The 18,806-nt window shown below is 34.2% G+C and overlaps 3 protein-coding genes and 1 pseudogene across 3 annotated transcripts; all 4 read right to left on the bottom strand.

Annotated features, from left to right (window-relative positions):
* Window positions 1–650: 650 nt before the first annotated feature.
* On the bottom strand, window positions 651–3,023 carry LOC145610942 (cysteine-rich receptor-like protein kinase 25). Its single transcript, XM_081666198.1, has 5 exons — window positions 2,201–3,023; window positions 1,862–1,984; window positions 1,642–1,763; window positions 979–1,189; window positions 651–886 (listed from the first exon to the last, which is right to left on the bottom strand). The coding sequence occupies exons 1-5, from the start codon at window positions 3,021–3,023 to the stop codon at window positions 651–653; spliced, it is 1,515 nt and encodes a 504-aa protein (XP_081522324.1).
* A 1,546-nt stretch (window positions 3,024–4,569) lies between these two features.
* LOC145610941 (cysteine-rich receptor-like protein kinase 25) lies at window positions 4,570–5,340 on the bottom strand. Its single transcript, XM_081666197.1, has one exon. It carries the CDS (start codon window positions 5,338–5,340, stop codon window positions 4,570–4,572), a length of 771 nt encoding a protein of 256 aa, XP_081522323.1.
* Window positions 5,341–6,020: 680 nt separating this feature from the next.
* On the bottom strand, window positions 6,021–9,036 carry LOC145610940 (cysteine-rich receptor-like protein kinase 10). Its single transcript, XM_081666196.1, has 6 exons — window positions 9,033–9,036; window positions 8,716–8,849; window positions 8,422–8,632; window positions 6,910–7,147; window positions 6,631–6,781; window positions 6,021–6,523 (listed from the first exon to the last, which is right to left on the bottom strand). Exons 1-6 carry the CDS (start codon window positions 9,034–9,036, stop codon window positions 6,200–6,202), a joined length of 1,062 nt encoding a protein of 353 aa, XP_081522322.1. The 3' UTR covers window positions 6,021–6,199.
* A 1,090-nt stretch (window positions 9,037–10,126) lies between these two features.
* Window positions 10,127–17,475, bottom strand: LOC145610938 (cysteine-rich receptor-like protein kinase 7; annotated as a pseudogene).
* Window positions 17,476–18,806: the final 1,331 nt, after the last annotated feature.

The following is an 18,806-nucleotide window of genomic DNA, read 5'->3' as shown; positions in this document are numbered from 1 at the left end:
CTACCGAGGATAAAGTTCTGTTATGTTATCACTATTTGAAAGAAATTCACCAGAAGATGATACGCCCAAATTTTGGTGTAAGCCGCCAAATGTAATGTTGGTTGACGGACCAATCAAAGGTGGTTCCGGTTCCGAGAGAGCTACTTGGTGGCCATTGAGTGCCGACACAATCGTAGCCATTGTTGGCCTCTTGTTTGAATCTTCTTGTATACAAAGCAAGCTAATATGGATGCATCGTTCCATTTCGTGGCCCGGAAATTTTCCGTTAAGTCTAGGATCTACCAAGTCGATTGTTGAGTTGCTCTTCCATAAATTCCATGCCTAAAATCAAACAAAATAATTTGAAGTTTAGATTGAAAAAAATGAGTCAATTATATATAAGGAAAAATACACGAAGTTGAGTAGTGAAGTTACTCGTAGAGGTAGACTTTCTTCATGATAGGGGAAGGCAACTGAGCTACACATATGACCACTTATTATCTCCAGAGCTATTATTCCGAAGCTATAGACGTCTGACATGACCGAGAAACGCCCCGTTAATGCATACTCGGGAGCCATATATCCACTGTAATACAAAGAAAGTAACATAGTTCGATGATTTGAGGCAAAATGTGTACATCAATTAGGAAATTTATTATGTAATGTACTTACTATGTTCCAGCGATTTTACTCGTGTCAGCGTGAATTTGATCCCTTCCAACAAGTCTCGCTAATCCAAAATCTGTAATCTTTGGGTTCATAGTTTCATCTAAAAGAATATTGCTAGATTTTAGATCTCGATGAATAATCTTCAGCCTCGAATCTTCATGGAGGTATAATAGTCCCCTGGCCGTTCCAAGTAAGATCTTGTACCGGGTTTCCCAATCTAGTGACACACTATTTTGGCCTACAATGAATACGAAACATGTTATGAAATAGAAGATTTTAATTTACAAATTAGCTAGGACAAAGTTGATAGTTAGGTTCATGAGATTATACCAAATAAGACTTTGTCGAGACTTGCATTAGGCAGTAATTCATAGATAAGTAACTTCTCTTCTCCATGTAAGCTAAATCCTAATAGTTTAGCCAGATTATTGTGCTGAAGCTTCGCCGCTAAAAGAATCTCGGTTTTGAACTCTGATATGCCTTGTCCCGAATATATTGACAACCTTTTCACTGCTATTTCTTGCTCATCTTGAAGTTTTCCCTACCAAATTAAAGGCAGCGAAACGAAATAAACATCATTAGTTTGTGAATTTGATTGAACACGTATCAACAAAATGATATCGTAGCTCTCTCAAGTGAGCTCAACTTAAAATAGAGTTCGATCGTAGAGATTAATCTATAAGGTAACAAAAGTGTTCAATGTGATTAAAATAATATATGATGCTTAACAAAAGAAATAAAATAAAAATGATTTGTAACAAAAATAAAAGTATATGCTTACAAATAATCAAATCAAAGTATATCGATGATTAAAGTTACATGTTATAGTCTTCAAAAAAAAAAAAAAAGTTACATGTTATAACTTATAATAAACTCACCCAAAAAATAAAAAAAAATAAATAAAAAATAAATAAAAAATTAAAAAAAAAAAGAAGAAAAAAAAAAAAGACAATGCATTGTGGGAAGAAAGGAGTTATGGCTGTAGACTTTTACCTTATAAACCACACCAAATCCACCTTGTCCAAGTTTATTACTTGGCGAAAAGTTATCTGTTGCGGCTCTAATCACCTTGAACTCAAATTGTAATGACTCTAGTCCAGCAATATCTTCCATATCTGTAATAATAAGTAGAAAGACATGGAATAAGGCTAAAATTTGCTTCAAAATATAAGATTTATAGTCTTGCACATGATAAATCTACTAATTAAATTACCTGAAGATGGTTTTGAGTGCTTACGGCGATAGATACAAAACCAAGCACCGGAGTAAAGCAAGATTGCTACAACTACTGGTACACATACTGCTACGACAATATGTGAAGATCTTTTCTTCCTTCCTGTATAGTAAGAATTATATGAAATTTTCAATTTGAAGAAGCAAAATCTGATAATTTAATCAAATGAAAATTTTCATATATCTGATAAACAAAATAATATCGATCATAACCAATCAAACATATTAGAGCGAGTATACTAGGAGTATACTCGTTATGACACTAATGTACATGTTATCTTTATACTAGGTTGTACTCGTAAATTTAACCAACTATTACCGGCTGGAGTCTTTATCTTTGTGTGTGGTGGGTTTGTCGCCGAGGATGAGTTGAAAAAAGGGTAGGTTATTGCTGAAGAGTTATAAAAAGGAGCAGTGTGATACCAAACAATACAACTAGGCAATAAGACGCGAGCACTAACGCTTATATTTGCAAGCCTCCCAATAGCAATCGTTAAGCAAAGATGGCAATCCTCGGTAGTAATTTCAGGCACACATTGTGTCATCTCATACAAGCTCCCAAATCCCGTTATATTAACCACTCTCATTTTAAACCTCGCCTTTGGAGACGAGTTATCAGCTGTCGATATAGCCAAATCATACATGCTCCTCCGCATATATTTCTCGAAGTGGACTACTTGATCTCTAGTACTGTTTTGCGGCGTTGATATTGCTATCCATGGAGATACATCCATTCTGCCAAAAAATGAGTACTTGGAATAACGGATCATACAATTTTCGTACCAAATAATAGCTTCCGTTTGGTAAGGGCACGCTTTGAGGATCCGATCTTTGGCTTCATTGATACAAGCATTACAACTTCGAGCAGTTTGATCAAATCGACAAATGTATATAGCATACACACGATTGGGGGTTTGACCCAGGGAAGAGTTGTAATAAGCCGCGCTTGAGGCATGGGAAGTAAAAGTTCCTAGCAAATTATATAGGTTGTATAGGTACGAAGGTGAGGCTCTATTACTATCAAGTGTCGACGAATTTGCGCTGCCTGTGCAATTGTAGCCGATATAGAGCGCATTGTGTGTTGTAGCAATAGCAATTGGAAAGGGTAGGATGGTAAGCAAAAATATATATAGTCTCGACATTTTATATGTGTCCTACAAAATGGGTCTATGAATAATTGAAATTGCAAGTGTAGGAAGATGAAGCCGACAACAAATCTTATATTGTTGTCGTCTTCATTATTCTTATTAGTCTCGTTGTCAATTCGATAGAAATCTAGTAAATAATATACGTGACGCGTCACTCGCTAACCTCCTAGTTGTTGTCATCGATCGATCAACTTTGCTGCCTTCGAGATGGCCAATCTCAAGAATGTACGTATATCTTTCTTTTGAATAGTTTCGAAGGCTGAATAAGGAAACAAGGCTTTAATGCCGAACTTGACCCCTTCGAAGCTCATAACTATTATACAAACAAAATATATACGTGCTATCTAATAAATATAATAAGTTAATAACCCTTGACATGGTCTGCTTGTGATTTTGGACTGATTTCTAAATTTTATTTATTTATATTTAGGATAAAAAAGATTCCTGTTTTGGGTGACATTTATTGTCAAGAATCAAGATGTCAATGGGTATGAAAATAAATAATATCCTTTGAATTATAGTACTCGTACCAGAAAGTGGTTAGATGGAATGAAAATAAATCAATGGGACAAATATGTTGCCGCTTGGATTTGATTCCAATTCTTTACTTTTGTCAACTCCAAGTCTCCATCAACAACTTAGTTTGAAAATAAGAAATATTATAACAAAATAAAAATAAAAAAAATAAATAAATAAATAAATAACTCCTTTTTATCTGCAAATGAAAAGCCTCATGATCATTTTTTTGCACTAGTGGTTTTGATGAAAATCCTAAATCTATAATTAACTGAGAGAAATAACAATAATAATACTTGTATCAAAAACTGTTTATCATTTTCTTTTATAGAAGTTTTCGCCATCTTTCCTTCAATTATGCCTGTTCACTTCACCTTATTTTTGCTGAACTGAAATTAATTATACTAAACTGAAATTAATTTTGCTAAACTGAAATTATTTTTACCGATTTTCTATTATATTTCTTCTTTAAAGTTACTGAATTTTTACTAAACTGAGGGTCTGTTCTCATTGACTGAACTAAGCTAAACTGAAGTGAACTGAACTGAACTTATTAAAGCTGAACTGAACTGAACTGAAATGAATATTATATAAGAGAAGAAAATTAGGAGCTGAACTGAACTGAACTTATTAGGGTTGAACTGAACTGAAAATAATCGTATGAGAATAGGCCCTAACTTATTTTTACTGAACAAAGCTTATTTTTACTGAACTGAAATTATTTTTACTTCATTTTATTTTTTTAAGGGAGAAGTGAGCAGGACCTTAGCCTCCTACATCATCCTTCACTTGTAGTCTATCACAACCACCTTCAATTTCTTTTAACAACACTTACCAAATTAAAGCCTTTAAGATCAATTTTCCTATCCTTTTGTTTCTTTTATACTAATGTACTTCTTGTTAAACAAAACTATATAAGACCACCATTTAAAATAAATAAATAAAACAAAACAAAACAATCAAAACTGATCAATAACTAATCAATCAATTCGCTATCAAAATGTAAGCAATGATTACTAGTGTTTCACGTACCCAAATTAGTTGTTGGTTGAAGTGTCGCCGAGGTTGAGTTGAAGAACGGGTATGTTATTGCTGAAGAGTTATAGAAGGGAGTTGTTTGATACCATACAATACAACTAGGCAACAATGCACGAGCACTAACGCTTACTGCAACCCTCTCAACCGCGGTCATCAAGCAAAGTTGACAATCCTTTGCGGTTATTTCTGGTACACATTGTGCTGTCTCGTACAATTTCCCAAATCCTGTTATATTTACCACTCTCATTTGAAACTTCCCCCTAGGAGACGTGCTATAAGCTGTCAATGTCGCCAATTCGTTCATGCTCTTTCGCATACTCGTTGCAAAATGATCTACTTGATTCTTACTAATATTCTGGTGACGTTCTGCTATTGGTACCCAAGGAGATACATCCATTTTGCCAAAAAATGAGTACCGAGAGTAGCGCATCATACAATTTTCATACCAAATGATAGCCTCCGTTTGGTAGGGGCACGCTTTGAGGATCCGGTCTTTCGCTTCATTGATACATGCACTGCAGCTGTTAGCACTTTGATCAAATCGACATATGTAGAAAGCGTACACACAGTTGGGGGTTTGGCCTAAGGAAGAGTTGTAGTATGCCGTGCTTGAGGCGTGGGATGTGAAAGTTCCTAGCAAATTATAAAGGTTATATAGGTATAGCGGCGAGGCTTTGTTGCTATCGATTGAAGAATTTGCGCTACCTGTGCAATTGTATCCAATATAGAGCGCATTGTGGGTGGTAGCAATAGCCATTGGTGGAAATAATAGGAAGGTAATAAGCAATATACTCGTAATAATTAGTCTCACCATGTTGTATGTGTAAAGTGTACTGGCTAACAGAACTATGAAATAAAAGTGTAGAAAGAAGATGGCAATTTTTTTGGTTGTCTTCATTTGTTAGTTGTCTTGATCTGATCGATCTTCAATAGGGATTAATTAGCGTACACGTCGCGTCACTCACAAACCTCAATGCCATTGCTATCCCGGTAGATCAACTAGGCCAACTAGGGACGGAGGTCAAGGCCAACCACTATATCATTCTCATAAACAGTTTCGAAGGCTAAAATAGGAAAGAAGGCTAAAATCTCAAACGTAATCTTTTGCAAGCTCGTGGCTATCATATATCCAAATCATACAAATTTATACCAATATATATCCTCTGACATAGTCCTCTAAGATTTGATAGATATCAAATTTATGTGAACATTTCTCTTACGCTTTAAATATTCTTTGAATTAGCGCACAAGAAATTAGTTGGAACTTGGAAGGATTGATATTAATGCAATGGGACCAATAATGAGTTGTTTGGTTTGGGTTTAGTTATGAATTCTTGTATTGTTGACTTGTTGTACATTGGCTCTTTCACAAATCACAGAATTGTGTTACAATATCGTACGGAGTTCAATTGTTTAATGATTTTGTTCAATTAGAATTCAAGGAATGTTCAGAAGAAATTTTGATCAGTAACATAACTCAGGAATCAGGTATCATACAACAGATAGTGAGAAGGCCAAATACAATTTGCAAATTGCATATTTACTACAACATTCATCAAGTGATCATACCTTTTGTGTCTTCAAACTAAAGTATTCAAATGGTGCAACCGTCATGACTATCTCGGGTATAAATCTCGCTCGACTTCTGCATCCCAGGTTACAGACTTGGACATGGATTGATCAGCCGCAGTTGAATCAGTTTGCTGTCTATCATTAAACTGATGGGGAGAGATTATAGGTGTTGAGGGTAATGGTAAGGCGACAGAACCATTAAGCATTAAAACTACTGCTGCCATTGTAGGTCGTTTTACTGCACTTCCTTGAACACATAGCAACCCAATTTGGATGCACTTCAGTACTTCATTTCTTGTATAATCGTCACGCAATAATGTTGAATCTAGTAGTTCCAAAGATCGCCCTGCATTCCACAGTCTCCACGCCTTCGAAAGAATGAGTAGAAAAACCACATGTTATCTATATTATATAGTATGAAAAAGAATTTAAGGATTAGAAATTAAGAATTTCATACAGAATAAGCTAGACATACAAGAACTGGAATATCTTCCATGTGTGAAGACTGGTAGTGTATTCTGTTCTTCTGACCGCTGATGAGCTCTAGAATTATGATGCCGAAACTATAGACATCTGATTTATCAGAATACTCCCCTGTTAACATGTACTCCGGGGCCATGTATCCACTGCATATTATTTCTAAGCATATAAGATTTCAGGCAAATACAAAATTGAGAAATTATCAACCAATTTCATTGCAACTTCTACAAAGATTTCAGGCAAGTTTTGGAGTAAGAAGGCAATAAAAGCATACTGTGTTCCGACAATTTTGCTGGTGTTTCCGAACTTTTGTTCCCTTCCAAAAAGCTTTGCCATGCCAAAATCACCTATTTTGGGATTCATGTCCTTATCTAATAAAATGTTGCTGGGCTTAAGATCACGATGTATAATTGTAAGGCGGGAGTCTTCATGAAGATACTGAAGTCCTCTTGCTACCCCCATTATGATTTTGTACCGTGTTTCCCAATCTAGTGTTCCCCGCTTTCTTGGATCTATACTCACATGAATACACACAAACACAATGCAAATAAGTCATTTGGAGCATCTACGTCATGATTATGATTTTTACCACTCATGGCTACAAATCTAAGCAAGTGAAGAGTAATATCGACGAGAGTAGTCATATCTACTAATTACATGCTAGATTTCTTTCCGAATTATTTAGTGAACATTGACATGTTTTAATACTTCATGTTGCTTAATTAAGAAACTCCACTTATCACAATCTAGCTTCTTTCATTTATGTATGTAAGTCTTGCCCAAATGTTGTACTTTTGTGTTTTTTTGTTAATCATCTACATACAGTATATGTGGTACTCTGTCAAACAAACAAATACATAAGGAATGACATACTAAAACAAAATTATACTGGAGTACGTTGTCAACCATATCATGTACTCCCTCTGTCCCAGTTTACTTGCAACATATTGACTGGACACGCTTGCCGATGTACATGTTTGACCGTTAATATCTTTTATTATATATTTATATAAGTTATAAAAAGTTTATATTAAGAAACTATACATTAAAATAGACCCAACAACATCTTACATGATTACATTGACTTTCATATAATAGTTAAAAAAGATAGTCAAAGGGAGATGTATGAATAGTGCAAAAATTCAAACTGTTGCAAGTAATTTGGGACGGAGGGAGTAATTCTTATTTTCCTTTGAAATTTTCAACATAATAAAACAAAAATATACCGGAGTACGTCGTCAACCATATCATGTAATTCTTATTTTCCTTTGAAATTTTCTATTACAGCTAACCATCAACTATAATATGGGAAGTTTGATATTGAACTTATATAATTTTTTTTTTTTTTTTTTGGTGTTTAGAGAGCCACAAGGGCGAGGGGTGAAAATCGATCTTATGATCTTTTGGAACCGGGAGGAAGCTCTAAACAATTGAGCTATCCCTCACTCTCATATTGAACTTATATTAAAAAATTAACCTATTTGTTTAATTAATTTGAAATATAGGCTACACAATTTGAGAATGAGAGCAAATTGAACAATATCTTTGTTAAATGGTTAATGTACATACTCCATATTACAGATTACGGAGTAGTGTTTTATTCTTTCTTCAAAAGCTTAATGAAAAAATGTCAGCTTAACTACTTCCTTAACTGATATTTATAAATAAATAAAACAAAAAAACTACTTCCTATAACAGATATACAAAGTATATGCTGTAGACTATTATCCATATTTTTTTTTTTTAAAGAGAAAAGTCTAAACAATAAGGAGTTCAAAGAGAATACCAAATAAGAACCGATCAACACTTGAATTAGGCAAGAACTCATAAACAAGTAGTTTTTCATCTCCTTGAGAGCAGAAGCCCAACAGCTTGACGAGATTCCTGTGCTGAAGCTTGGCCACAAGACGAGCCTCGGTCATGAACTCCTTAGCACCTTGTCCCGAGTTGCCAGAGAGCCTCTTTATAGCTAATACTTGTCCACTATTCAGGGTCCCCTATCAATATCCACAAAGAATACGAAAGATAATATATAGTCTAGGATTACAATTCAATTTAGATTATACAAAGGATGTATTACCATGTAAACAGCACCAAAGCCGCCTTCTCCAAGCTTGTTATCACTTGAGAAGTTTCTTGTTGCATCCTTCAAAGTAGCAAAATCATATTGCACAAATTCCGTGTCACCCAGACTATCACCTTCTTCCCCTCTAACTGTATTGAGAATAACAATAAATAAATAAAATAAAAAAACTTTTTAGGGTGCTTGACATTGCATTGGTTGATTCAATTTTTTGTATTATCTGTTAGGATAATAATCAAAATCTGAGTTGCTTGACATTCCATATCACCCAGACTATCACCTTCATCACCTATCGGTTTTAGGATAAATGTTACTCATGTAACATGTTAGATTAGTCACAATGTCTACTTTAATGATTTACTATTATAATGAAATTGTCAATACTATTGATTATCAAAAATGTGTCTTGGCAAATGTGCAAATTCAAGTAATACATTAAAAAAAGTACTCCATACAAACATAAATGGAAATAAAAATGTAAAATATGTGAAAAAGTCAACGAGCAATTTTTTTACTAATAAAATTAAGCCAATGTATTTTAGATGTTTCAGCTAATAAATAAATAAAAATAAAATCAACATAGAGCTTATGATGAGTCTTGCCCTAAAAGTCAAATGAAGCATATTGGATGAGATTCAAGGGAGAAAATGTTAAATGGGTTACCATTATCTGGTTGTTGAGGTGGTGGAACTTGTGTAAGAGTTGGCATAGATGCTTTTCTCCTTATACTTGGCCGCATACACAACCATAGACCAACAAGCAGCAGCAAAAACCCAACGGATGCCCCAACAGCTATCGCGACAATCATTGACCGCTTCAATCTAGTGGTTATGTCAGGAGGTTTGTTGGAGGTTTCTCCTTTTACCAAAAATTATAAAATAGAAAGATAATCATAAGAACATAATAAGAATGTCAACTCCTTTTAAAACAAAATAGATCAAGGATTAACCTGTAGTCATGTTTGATGGTGGAGGAGCTGGTAACTCATGGTTTATGTCAAAATAGAATTTTTCCGTGGTATCATATCTCAAGTGGCAGCTTGGCTTGAAGATCAATACCCTCGAACTTGCATTACAACAGCCTGACATGTCGCTTAAAGCACTTATCAAGCAGCTGTTACACCCAAACTCGTCTATATCCGGGGTGCACTGAACAAGGCAGTAAACTCGTTCAAAAGTTGACCATGTGGCATCTCCGGTAGCAAAATGTCCGGATGATGTACCGATAACTGCTTGACTTATTAAGCTATTAAATTCTCTTGCAAGCACTGGAGCAAATGCACCGTAGTTTGAAACATTGAATTTATAGCTCCATAAGAAAGCCGCAGGATATGTTTCATATGAGGAGAAAATCGACCGGTTTGCATACCGTAAAGTACATTCATAATACCAAACCGTTGCCTCCACCATCAAAGGGCAGACTTCCAGAATCTTTTGGGTTGCTGCTTGGATGCATTCACTGCATATATTGTAGCTAACATCCTCTCGACATTGATACAAGCCGTAAACTTTGTTGGGGATATTGCCAACAGTGGAATTATAGAACTTCTGAGAGGGGGCATGAGATGAGAGATCGGTGAATAGACGATTGAGATTCTGTTGGTAGAAGCTGCCATCAGTATAATTTCCTTTTGCAGGTGCACAGCCAGTAATATTAACATAGGTTACCTCGGCGTCGCCTCCATAGAATAGTAGGCCAAAGCAAATCAAAATTAGTAAGGTGAAAGTAAACATAAACCTTCCCATGAAGACGAGAAAACGGGGCTAGAAAACAGCCTAAAATCTACAGTAGGAAAGTGATCAATAACATGAAGGCTAGCTTGCAAAGACCAGATAATTAGTTTTTAATTAATTCCTTTTACTAATATAAATACGTACTTTAACATATATGGCCTGCAAGATAGTCTCAGCTCAATGGTTATAAATTAGAACAGTTCAATATTAGCTTCGATCAAGTTGGATAAAAGTATATTTGTAATACTATTAATTTACGAAATAGAGTATTCAAAATGTTAACATCAATAATTTGGCTAAAATTTTATAATGTACACCAACTAATTATCTAGTCTTCCAAAGAATAATCTAAGGAGCGATCAATGTTGTGATGGCTATCACATTAAACCGGGACTAAAAAAGATCGTGCAGTTTCATGTGTAGTTTAAAATCTTTAATTAAGTAATATGAAGAATCACTAGAAAAGAATAATCTAAGGAGCGATCAATGTTCTAAGGCCTGATGTGGCTAATACTTTGATCTGTAGTAGCTTGAATGACCATTTTGGACCAAACTTAGTTAATTCTGAACAACTAATTGCACTACAACACCAACCACCGTAGCTATGGTGAGGTGCTTTTGTAAGTTGGCCTTGGCCACTAACTTCATGCTTATTAATTACTAATCCTGTTCGGTTTCTTGCCAAAAAAAAAAAAAAAAAAAAAAAAAAAAAAAGAAGAAGAAGAAGAATCACTAGCTCTTTGATATACACTCCCGGGGGCGTTCGTTAGCTCGAAATATATGCACATTCAGTACAACAATTATGCACATATAATCCTAATTTTATTTCTTATTTTAAGAAAGTTCTCATTTAACTCTAAATCTGTAGACATATTAATGATCCAAATTAAGCTCAAATATAGGAAAAAGAATAACATAAAGATATACCAGTGGGAAGAAACATAATATAGAGGTGTACTAGTGGAAAGAAACATAGAGTACAGGTGTACCAATTAGAAACACAAAAGATTAATAATTTACCAATGACAAAAACCAATTCTAGAGGTATACTAATGGTAAATTCCCAAATGATTTTTACACAAGGTACCTAACCCTTCTCTAATCTCAATGCTAAAATTATTTAGAAAAAAATTATGCACTTACCTTCACTAATAACCTCCCAAAACCACATTGCAAGTAAAATAAAAAAATTCGAGAAAGTATGTTTCATTCACTTATCGAAAATACCATTATTGCCCTTGTTCACAAGTTCACATGTTATTACAATTTTTTTTTTTTTTTTTTTTGTTTTGAAATAAGGATGCATTAATTAAACAATAAGAGTATTACATGTTATAACAATTATTACCAACTTTTTTCTCTCTTATTTGTTTGTTTCACATGTGCACATACTATGACATTCTCCATCTTTTACATTTTTTCTTAAATCTTATGCCTATACTAAATGGTGCAACTAAAAAAACAGGGGATAACAGAGGATATCGAGGGGATAAGTCATAACCTTTCCATCGGTGATCAAAACATGTAGAAAAAGACCAATTCTGAAGAAATTACAGTAACTGAACGGTTCTGAAACATACGAAACATGTATGAACTGATTGATCTATAGGACTACACTGGCTCGGGAGCATTAATTTGATATGTTAACAATGCAAAGCTCCAGGTTGACAGAATGATTTTGGCCAACCCAGTTCAGAGCTGTGGTATGTTCACCGATGCAGCGGCCACATTAGCACATTGATTCAACCCATTTGATTGACTTTTGTCCTCTGTTACCATTGTATAATAGTTGGTATGTGTTGCATCATCAGTAGAAACCACTTTGAAAAAAAGGGGCTGGGTTGGCAAAGGTAGATTTATCGAGTTGCCATTCAATGCTGTAACAATTGGTACCATTGTAGGCCTCTTAAATGCATCCTCTTGGATGCATAGCAAACCAATGTGATAAGCAATTTTCACCTCTTCACTAGAGAAGTCATCACCTAAGAGTGGGTCTACTAAATCCAACATTCTTCCTTCATTCCAAACTCTCCATGCCTGTTAAAAATCACTTTTAGAATTACCTCATATTATATCTACACTTATTACTGTATACAATTAAAAAAAAATACCAAAATTAGAGTGTGTTCTATTCACCTAATTTTCACTTATTGAACTTATTAAAACTTATTTTAGTTGTAATTTGTACTTGGATAACCCTTATTAGAACTCATTAAACCTGATCTGAACTTATTTGAACTTATCTGAACTTATTACACCTGAAATAAGTGAAAATAAGGTGTACAGAACAGATGCTCACCTGGTGTAGTAGTCCTTCATGTTGATGTTGTTTAACATTATTCCTTTGGCCACTGATGATTTCTAAAACCATGACCCCAAAACTATAGATATCTGACTTCTCTGAGAAATGACCTTCCATGGCGTACTCTGGAGCCATGTACCCACCGTAATAATAAACCAATCAACCACTCACTACTAATCCAATAAACATGTGCCAAAAACACTATTGACATGTAAAAATAATTGATATGTACTGCACTTATAAGGAAATTATGAAGAAGAAGATTCAGAAGCTTAAGATAAATTTGTATTCATGCCAGCTTGAATAAATGACAAGCATACCACTAAAGGCAACTTACTATGTTCCAATGATTCTGCTTGTATCACCTTGTACTTGATCAATCTCAACATGCTTTGCAATACCAAAATCCGATATTTTAGGATTCATTTCTTCATCAAGCAAAATGTTGCTAGATTTCAGATCTCGGTGTATGATCTTGAGTCTGGAGTCTACATGAAGATACTGGAGCCCTCTTGCAATTCCAGTTATGATTTTAAATCTAATTTCCCAATTCAAAGATGCACGCTTCTTTGGATCTGCAATATTTACAGTGTAACTTTATCAACACGGTACGCTTCTTTGGTATGTGTTAAATTCTTTTTAAAAATTATTACCATAAAGGAAATGATCCAAGCTTGAATTGCATAGGAATTCATAAATAAGTATCTTTTCCTTTGCTGCTTTGCAGAATCCTAATAGTCTAACTAAATTTCTGTGCTGAAGTTTAGCGACTAAGAGAACTTCGTTCTTGAATTCCAAGAAGCCCTGGGTTGAATTCCTTGAGAGCCTCTTCACAGCTACATCTTGTCCATTTCCAAGTTTACCCTGATTCAAAATTTTGTATAATTAAGTAGCAAACTATGGTGAACTTGAGCTGTTAGACTGTCTTAGAATGAAAGTCAGACAACACTTATAGAAAGATAATTACCTTGTATACCTCACCAAATCCACCTTTTCCAAGTATGTTATCATTAGAGAAGTTTTTTGTTGCAACTTTAATGACACTGAAGCTGAATTTTAATGTTTCAGCAGTCTTAACATCATCATTGTCAACTGCAGTAGTTGAGAAAGCAATTTTTCATTAGCATGTAAGTATAAACAAATATTTTTAAAAAATAATAATAAAAAATTAAAAATTAAAAAAAACTTAGGTTTTTAATCAACAGCTTCAGATGACTTATTTGTATCACATGCAGTTAAATAGGATCGGAGAAGCAAAATCACTTTCAATCATCTATACAAGCTACGAGATACACGCCACGCGTGTACAATGTAGGAAATTTATTATTTTACTCATAATATTGTTTTAATTTTTTTTATTTTTTTATCTTTTTTTTTTTTGAAAATCAATACTTACATAAAATTTTAAAGTAAAGATTTAAATTAAAGATCGAAAAAGTCAACAACACATACACCTTATTAAATATTGTTGATTGTTGAGTTTTTTGTATAAAAGATTCAAGACTACAGAGTAAACATTTAGCTTAAATCCGTAATACTATGTATATAGATAAGATAAGGGCCTATTCACATTTACTTAATTTCAGTTCAGTTCAGTTCAATTCAGCTCCAATCAGTTCAGTTCAGTTCAGTTCCAATCAGTTCAGTTCAGTTCAGCTCTTAATTTCCCTCTCACATAAAATATTCATTTCAGCTCAATTCAGTTCAGTTCAGTTCCAATCAGTTCAGTTCAGCTCCAATCAGTTCAGTTCAGTTCAGCTCAATTCAGTAAATATGAAAAGGCCCTAAATGTAATTATTTTTTTTTTTTTTTTTGAAACAAATATGAACGTGGTATACATTAAACTATATTGGTTTTTTTTAGGGAACTATATTGGTTTTTTTAGGGAACTATATTGGTATTAAATTTATTTATTTTAATAAAAATATGTACAGCTCTTTTAACAAAGTGTTTTTTTTTTTATAAAAAAAAAATTAAAAAAGTGTTTTTTTTTATTGGAGTAGTTATGAAATTTTTATAAATAAAAATACATAGTAGATAAGTAATTTTATAAATTGAGAAGGGCATTTTGGAGAAAGGCAAATTTATCACCCAAAAAACCCTTTCTCTTTATATAGTTTATAATATAATCAATTCATAATAAACGTACTCATGTGGTTTTTTTTTTTTTTTCCAATTCACGACTTTTTTCCTTAACTTGCAACTAGAGGATAGTTGCAAATATCCTTAAATGATTAATGAAAATGGAACAGGACCTTGTAACCAGAAATTCTTGCACCCAAAGATATAAAATAAAAAAATTAAATAAAAAATTTAATAAATAAAAAATAAAAATAAAAAATAAAAATAAAAATAAAAAACCTGCCTGAATTACATAAGATTAAAGATGTATTTAGCATCCTTTTGAAAGTCAACAAGCTGCAAAAATAAGGATTTTTGGTTTGCTAGTTGCTACCATAGTCTATAATTCAGCATTTCAACAGATACAACACTTGTAAGAATAGAATTAGGATGTTCATTAACCAAGATAAACACATAAAGAGTATGAAATGAGTTCACAATAATTTTGGCATTGTTTTTTTTTTTTTCCATTTTCTGATTTTTTTTAAAGCAAAAATTAAACAAGAAACTAGGGGCTTATTTGGCATCGTTTATGTTTTAAAAAAAAAAATTTAATCAAAAACAGGCAAAAAAAAAACAAAAAAGGTGTTTTCAATTTTCTATTGTCGATTTTCAAAATTATCATGATTTTAATAAGTTTGACTACTTTTTCATTCATTATATGACATATAATATGATTTTTAAAAACAAAAAACACAGCAATACTAGATAGACCCAAAGATTAAGGTATTTTCACTTTTTTGTTGTCAGTTTTAAAAATTATCATAATTTTAATAAGTTTGACTAATTTTTGATTCATTATATGACATACTTAATTATATCATCAAATGATTTTGAAAAACAAAAAACCAAAAAATAAAAATTCAAAGCGATGCCAAACGGATCCTTACCTTTGTGATTTTTGTTTGCCATCTTTCGGTCAATTCTAAAGCATATAGAGCAGACGACTAGTATTCCAACTCCAATTGTAATGCAAACCGCAATTGCTGCAATTTTCCATGATTGCAGGTGAGATGCATTTTGCACCTTGTAGAAAGGACTATTGGCATACCTGAGTTGGCAACTTGGCAGGAAAACCATTGCATATTGAAGGGCACTACAACATTGAAGCATTTTAGTTGTTGCAATATTTAGGCACTTTTTGCACTCTGACCCACTTATCACAGGGATGCACTGTGCAAGTGTATACCATTTCGATTCAGCATCCTGAACTGCAAAATGACTCAACGGCCTGTCATCTGTTGCTCTATCAATCACTAGTTTGAAAGTATCAGAAAGAAGTTTATCAAACTGATGTGGATCCGAAACATAAGGTAGCCTCTCCTGCGATGAGGTATATGGAGTTGTACTATCCAATGTAAACACAGATTGGTTTGAATAGCGAAGCATACATTCATAGTACCATGCAACAGCTTCGGAAGAGTTCGCACACCTCCCTGCTAATGTAAACATTGCATCCTGTATGCAATCACCACAAACTTGTGAATCCAAATCCTCGCGGCACTGGAAGAGTCCATAGATTTTAACAGCGTTGTTGTCAGCAGTAGATTGGTAAAAGTTCTTCTTTAAGGCTACTCCTCTAGAAAGATTTTGGAAAAGAGATTTGACGTTATCTTGCACCTTGTAATCATAAGAATTTTTAGAACAATACTTTTCCACAAAAGTTACTGTAGCCTTACATTCAATTATCAGATTGTGTAGCAGTAAAAGAACGAAAATTAATAGAGCTTTGGCCATATAATGAGGATATTGTAGAGGTAAAACTTGTCATGTATGTCCAGATTTCTAACCAGTGCAGAAATTAAAAGAAGAAAGTCAAAAGGCTAAGTCTTCCTATAAATTTATGGTTTTATATTCAAAGAAACCTATTTAAACATGTCTAATACTATAATTATTAACCATATTCTGTTTTTAAAATGAGAGTCCAAACTGCTAAACAACTAGCTTTGTATAAACCAAACTGCATGGTCCAAAAACAAGAGAGGGGGACAAATTGATGAGTTCATCATCCCCCTTTTCCTCGAACATACAAAATCCAGAAAATGTTCTACTCTATGATGTCAGGGATGAAGTTTTATCTATAAAAAGATAACATAAGCGTCTATTAATAACGACTTTAAAGTAAACTTGTGAGTCATAGGTGAGATTAAGATATTACTAGTTCAACGGATTTTGAGTACAAAGAAGCCTCAGTCTGAATTGGCTTGTACCTAACAGCATAATTTTCAAATAATAGTATTTAACCTTAAAGCTGAGCAGCAATTTTATATTTAGGCTACCAAACCATTAGAAAACTATTAAGCCATAATCATGTTTATAACACAAGAAATTGACAGGATCAGATAATGCCCTGTAAATTTAAGGCCGGTAGATTTGTAAAAGCATAATTTTACGAGGGAGTCCCAGTTGATCTATTAGATCAACAAATTTTGTCAATCTATGCTTACTCACTGCTTAGTCACTTGCTTAGTCATCAAAGTAGACATTAATATTCCATTGAAGCTTCAATCTTCCTTCCACCAACACCTCCCATTTCCTTCCACCGACACCACCAATTCCACCATCTGTATCACTTCCTCCTTCCACCGACACCACACGCATCGTCTCCCCCTTTCACCAAAAATATCATCTTCTACCGACGATATTACGGCGGCTGCGCCACTAAATTAAACGATATCCCTATGTTAAAAAGGTGAAATTAGGGGCATGGTTTAACCTAAAGGGAAGGGGTGCTATCCTCCTCCATTAATGCTACCCTTGGAGTTTCAATTTCTGTCGGAAAATTTCGAAAATCGCCATCCATTTATAAAAAAGAATAAAAAAAAATTTAAAAAAATGAAATTTGATGGCTTTAATTTGATTGAAGGATTTAAGTGATTTTAATGGTGGAAATTTGAAGGATAGTCTTAGAAGGCAACGACTTCTAAGTTTGATCTTAGGAGCAACCATCCCAAAACCCTAGTTAACAACTAGTATGAACCTTAACAAAACCTTAACAAAGTTCTCCTCAAGCAAAAGCTCAAGCAAAAGCTCAATAAAACTCAAATTTTTATTATAAAATATCCTATTAAAATAATTGACATACAACTAGTATATATAAGAAAAATAAATCTATCCTACTTGCTCCGCAAGCAAGTTAGATAAAATTCCTAATAATTAATTAAAGAAGCAAGATAGCCCAATAACTAAATAACACAACTTTGGAAGTCCAAGGCCCAATAACTACTAAATACGAAAATAACAAAAACATTATTAAAAGGAAATTTAGTTTTTTACCACCTCACAAAAACACGAAAATCTCTTTTACCACCTCCCAAAAAAAGTATTTTACTTTACCACCTCGTAAAAAACACGAAAATAGGTTTTACCACCACTTAACGGTTTCCATCCAAAAATTCCGTTAAGTGTGGCCCACCGTAACACGTGTCAGCATTTTATTTGTTAAAAAAAAAAGAGAAATTAAAAAAAAAAAAAAACAAAAATCCTAAAACTACTCCAGCCAACACCGCAGCACCGCCCCCGCGCCACCGCCGCCTTCCCCCCAACTCACCGCACCCCTCCCCGAAACCACCACCCGCGTCGCACCACTAGCCCCAACCCACCTAAATCCTCCCCCTCCCTTCCCCACAACCGTATCGCCTCCAAAAACCACCAAACCCAAAACTCATCCCCCCAAAAACGACCACGAATTTGACCTTAAAAGGCTGAAATCGGCCGATCAAGGCCACTGAGCCCCAAAACCGGCCGATTTCGGCCATTTGTGGCCAGATTCGTGGCCGTGGTGGGGATCTAGGGTTTTGGGTTTGGTTGTTTTGGGGGCGACGCGGTTGTGGGAAAGGGAGGGGGAGGGTTCAGGTGGGTTGGGGCTGGTGGTGCGACGCGGGTGGTGGTTTCGGGGAGGGTTGTGGTGAATTGGGGGGAAGGGGGTGGTG

This window comes from Chenopodium album, chromosome 24, assembly GCF_948465745.1.
Source record: "Chenopodium album chromosome 24, dcCheAlbu1.1, whole genome shotgun sequence".
In the NCBI taxonomy this organism is placed as follows: Eukaryota; Viridiplantae; Streptophyta; class Magnoliopsida; order Caryophyllales; family Amaranthaceae; genus Chenopodium; species Chenopodium album.
This window is presented reverse-complemented; position numbering and strand designations above follow the sequence as displayed.

Coding starts and splice junctions, on each gene's coding strand:
- LOC145610941 (XM_081666197.1), bottom strand. CDS start 5,340: ATGGCTATTGCTACCACCCACAATGCGCTCTATATTGGATACAATTGC.
- LOC145610940 (XM_081666196.1), bottom strand. Junction 6,782..6,909: donor AGCAAAATTGTCGGAACACA/GTATGCTTTTAT, acceptor AATAATATGCAG/TGGATACATGGCCCCGGAGT. Junction 6,524..6,630: donor TGGAAGATATTCCAGTTCTT/GTATGTCTAGCT, acceptor ATTCTTTCGAAG/GCGTGGAGACTGTGGAATGC.
- LOC145610942 (XM_081666198.1), bottom strand. CDS start 3,023: ATGTCGAGACTATATATATTTTTGCTTACCATCCTACCCTTTCCAATT. Junction 1,985..2,200: donor AAAGATAAAGACTCCAGCCG/GTAATAGTTGGT, acceptor CTTACTATACAG/GAAGGAAGAAAAGATCTTCA. Junction 1,764..1,861: donor GCACTCAAAACCATCTTCAG/GTAATTTAATTA, acceptor TTATTATTACAG/ATATGGAAGATATTGCTGGA.